General features: G+C 42.9%; 1 protein-coding gene across 21 annotated transcripts in view; it reads right to left on the bottom strand.

Annotated features, from left to right (window-relative positions):
• Positions 1–3,541, bottom strand: part of Mapk8ip3 (mitogen-activated protein kinase 8 interacting protein 3) — a 45,427-nt gene that overhangs the window by 31,935 nt on the left and 9,951 nt on the right. For all 21 annotated transcript variants that reach the window (XM_026780711.1, XM_026780718.1, XM_026780714.1 and 18 more), the window contains exon 2: positions 786–906. In XM_026780711.1, coding sequence (XP_026636512.1) covers positions 786–906 — 121 coding nt within the window. The remainder of the gene's footprint in view (positions 1–785; positions 907–3,541) is intronic.

Raw genomic sequence — 3,541 nt, 5'->3', positions numbered from 1 at the left:
AAACCCTGTCTCGAAAAAAACAAAACAAAACAAAACAAAAAAAAAATTTTAATTTATTTAAAAACAAAACAAAACTATTTTTTACATGTCAAATCCATTTTCCATTCCCTTCCCCCTCCTGCTCCCTCCACCTTCCCCCAGCAGTACACAATCTTAGTAACTGATCTCCAGCCCCTTAAGTGCAGCTTTAGAAATTAAAATAATTGTTTTTATAGTATTTTTTAATTTTTAAAAGCACCTTTTCACCTTTCCTACAGATACCTTTGGCCAGAATTTGGGGAAGGGGAAAACCTAGCTTGATAGGTTAATCCTGACCTACTCTGGGGCTGAGGTTTGAGGAGAGCAGCAGGCAGGCGGCTAGTACTTGCAAACAAGAAGCAAAGCTAAAGGTCTGTAGTGACTGTCACTAAAACAGTGCCTCCATCAGTACACTAATCTTTAGCTTTACAAACAGCAGTCAGGGCCCAAGGCCACGGTGCTTTGTTCCTCAGAACCACAGGAGGACCTAGGGTATGAGTGTTTTGTTATTTATAGTCAGATTACACAGTAAAACAAGTGTGTTATGCCACAAAGACTTTATTTCCACAAAGGATTGAGGCTGATTATGGAAATACAGTTGTGTGATGAGACAGAGCAAACAGCTGAAAATCAGGGTGAAATGAAAATAAAGCCAACCACTTACCTTAGGCACCCACCCCCTTTAATCAACAATTTGTGTATTCCTCCCAAGATCAGTCTTGGAATATACATGCAGTCCCAACTAATGGCTCCTGCTAGCTACTTACTCTGATCTGCATAGTTTTTGGCCTTTAGCTCCAGCTGACGTGTCTGAAACTCATAATGTTCTACTTGGATCTGTAGTTCTTTCTTCTCCTGCTCCAAGGCATCTTCAAATTCAATGAATTTCTATGCATGGGAAAGACAAAAGATCAAAAGGTGACAGCCGCCCTTTACATGAAAAAGCCCAAGTTCAAGAACCCAAGAATCAGCCGGGTGGTGGCGCACGCCTTTAATCCCAGCACTCGGGAGGCAGAGGCAGGCGGATCTCTGTGAGTTCAAGGCCAGACTGGTCTACAAGAGCTAGTTCCAGGACAGGCACCAAAGCTACAGAAAAAAAAAAAAAAAAAAAAAAAAAAAAAAAAAAAACCCAAGAATCTAGAGACAGTTTGAGGTCACAGCTGACCAGTGGTGGCTTTCCACCAGATTCTGTTCCCTACCCCTTCATGCTGCCTTTTCCCATCTGTAGAGACATCACATCACAGATAAACCCTGACAAGAAGCAAGAGAACACTCCAAGAATGAGTGACTAGAACCTGTGGTGAGCTAATACCATTCCTGATGACTTCTGCCTTCAAAGACCTTTCCAGGGCCACATGAGCAGTAGTAAGGCCCATGATCAGCTAATGTTCAGAAATTTTCAGTAAGTTCTGAACACTGGGCTCTACAAATGATGTGGCCCATCTTGGTCTGCAATCAAATAGGTTTTTTGTTTTGGTTTTTCGAGACAGGGTTTCTCTGTCTAATAGCCCTAGCTGTCCTGAAACTCACTTTGCAGACCAGGCTGGCCTCGAACTCACAGAGATAGATCCTGCCTCTGCCTCCTGAATGCTGGGATTAAAGGCGTGTGCCATAACTACCTGGCAAATAGATTATTCTTGTCAGTATTAAACTTCTCAATGGCTGGGTGGTGGTGGCACACACCTTTAATCCCAGCACTCAAAAGGTAGAGACAGGTGAATCTCTATGAGTGAAGCCACCCTGGTCCAAGATCGCCAGGGCTACACAGAGAAACTCTCTCTTGAATGAAAAACCAACCAATCAAACAAAAGAAAACCCTAACAACAACAAACAAACAAAACCCAAAACTTCTAAATGAAAAAAAGGCAACTTTTCATCTCCATTTCATTATTTATTTATCTCTTACTTTTATGAGTATATGTGTGTGGTTGCGTGAGCTATGTGTCCCACATGCAGGCAGGCTCCTAGGGAATCAGATTCCCCAGAACTGAAGTTACAGACAGTTGTGAGCTGACACATGGGTGCTGGGAATAGAACATGGTTCCTCTGGAAGAGTAGCCAGTGTTTTTAACCCCCGAGCCATCTCTCCAACCCCATTAATCACTCCTTAGCTGAAGATCAATCATTTCTGAACTACAAACAAAAAGCACCACTCAGTCTTTGAAAAAGCTTATCCTGTTGAGTTTCTGAGTCTAATGAACATCATCAACTAAGTGAAAAGAAACCACTCTGCAAAACAAAAGATACCTAATCAGGCTCAAAGAGAAGTCACCACCCATGGCGCGGACCCTTGGTATGGACATTGCCTCTGCAGAAAGCCAAACTAAGGAACTAAGGAACTAACACTGATGGATACCTGGTGTGACTCCTACAGCAGTAGGGACTGAAGAAGGAAGTGTGTGTAAGCACTGAACAGAAAACTGTAATGTGTCCAAGAAATCCATCTGTAGGAAGGATAAATACCTGGTGGGCTTTAAAGGCATAAAAAGCTTCTCAAAGGACATGGATATAAGCGAACCTTGAATTTCAGGTGTTGGTTTCTGGCTGGGGTCAAGTTTCATGTAATAACCCTCCTACACCCACTGCACAACTGTCTGATCGTCTGATGTCTCTCCTGCTGCAACCTGACCAAGGTCTCTGCGCTGGAGCACTGAGCTCCAGGGAAGGATGGGAGGATGACTCATCCCATATAGCCAGTGAGAGTGGAAAACCCCAGAGGAGGGGAGGAAGGAGCTGGGAGGGAAGAGACTGCATGCAGCCAGAAGGAAGTCAACTCAGGATTAAGGACATTGCATCCAAGTAAACTGAAGGAAGAATACCCCATAGCCAGCAAAATGCAAGTGTCTTTGTGTGTATATGCAGATATACAAACAATGAAAACAAGTGACTGTGAATCAACTGGATACAATTACCATATGAAGAACACACATATTAGTCAGCCTTTTTTAAAAAAGAATTCCATGAAATGGGATTGCTCTCTCATTTTACATGTAAAATATAAAAGGAAGATGTCAACTTTATATCCCTGTCAAACATAAAAGGAGACAACAAGAGTCAGTATTCAGGACTCTCAGGTTGTAGAGTGCTGGCTACGCAATCTCTTACAATGGGACTCATGCGGCTGTTACAGCTTTCCTAAACCGCGCATGCTTTACTGGGAAGGTCAACCTCTTCTCTCTCACAGTTCTGTAGCCCAGGGACACCCATAGGAACTCACCTAGCATGTTAGAAGTGAATGCCAAGAGGAATCAAAAATTAGGTTCTTTTGCATAGGGGGAAAGAAAGGGAATAAATTTCCAAAAGAAAAAATGTGCCTTATTGATCTTTTGTCTTAACGAAGCACACAGACAAGGAGCTGTGGGCAACATGGGCTGCTGCGCCTGTGCCATCACCTCTAGCTGCTTTCTGGCACTAATAGTGGCACCTATATCCAACAAGTATTATTTTTTTTTTTTTTTGGTTTTTCGAGACAGGGTTTCTCTGTGGCTTTGGAGCCTGTCCTGGAACTAGCTCTTGTAGACCA

This window comes from Microtus ochrogaster, chromosome 7 (genome assembly GCF_000317375.1).
Source record: "Microtus ochrogaster isolate Prairie Vole_2 chromosome 7, MicOch1.0, whole genome shotgun sequence".
Lineage (NCBI taxonomy): Eukaryota > Metazoa > Chordata > Mammalia > Rodentia > Cricetidae > Microtus > Microtus ochrogaster.
This window is presented reverse-complemented; position numbering and strand designations above follow the sequence as displayed.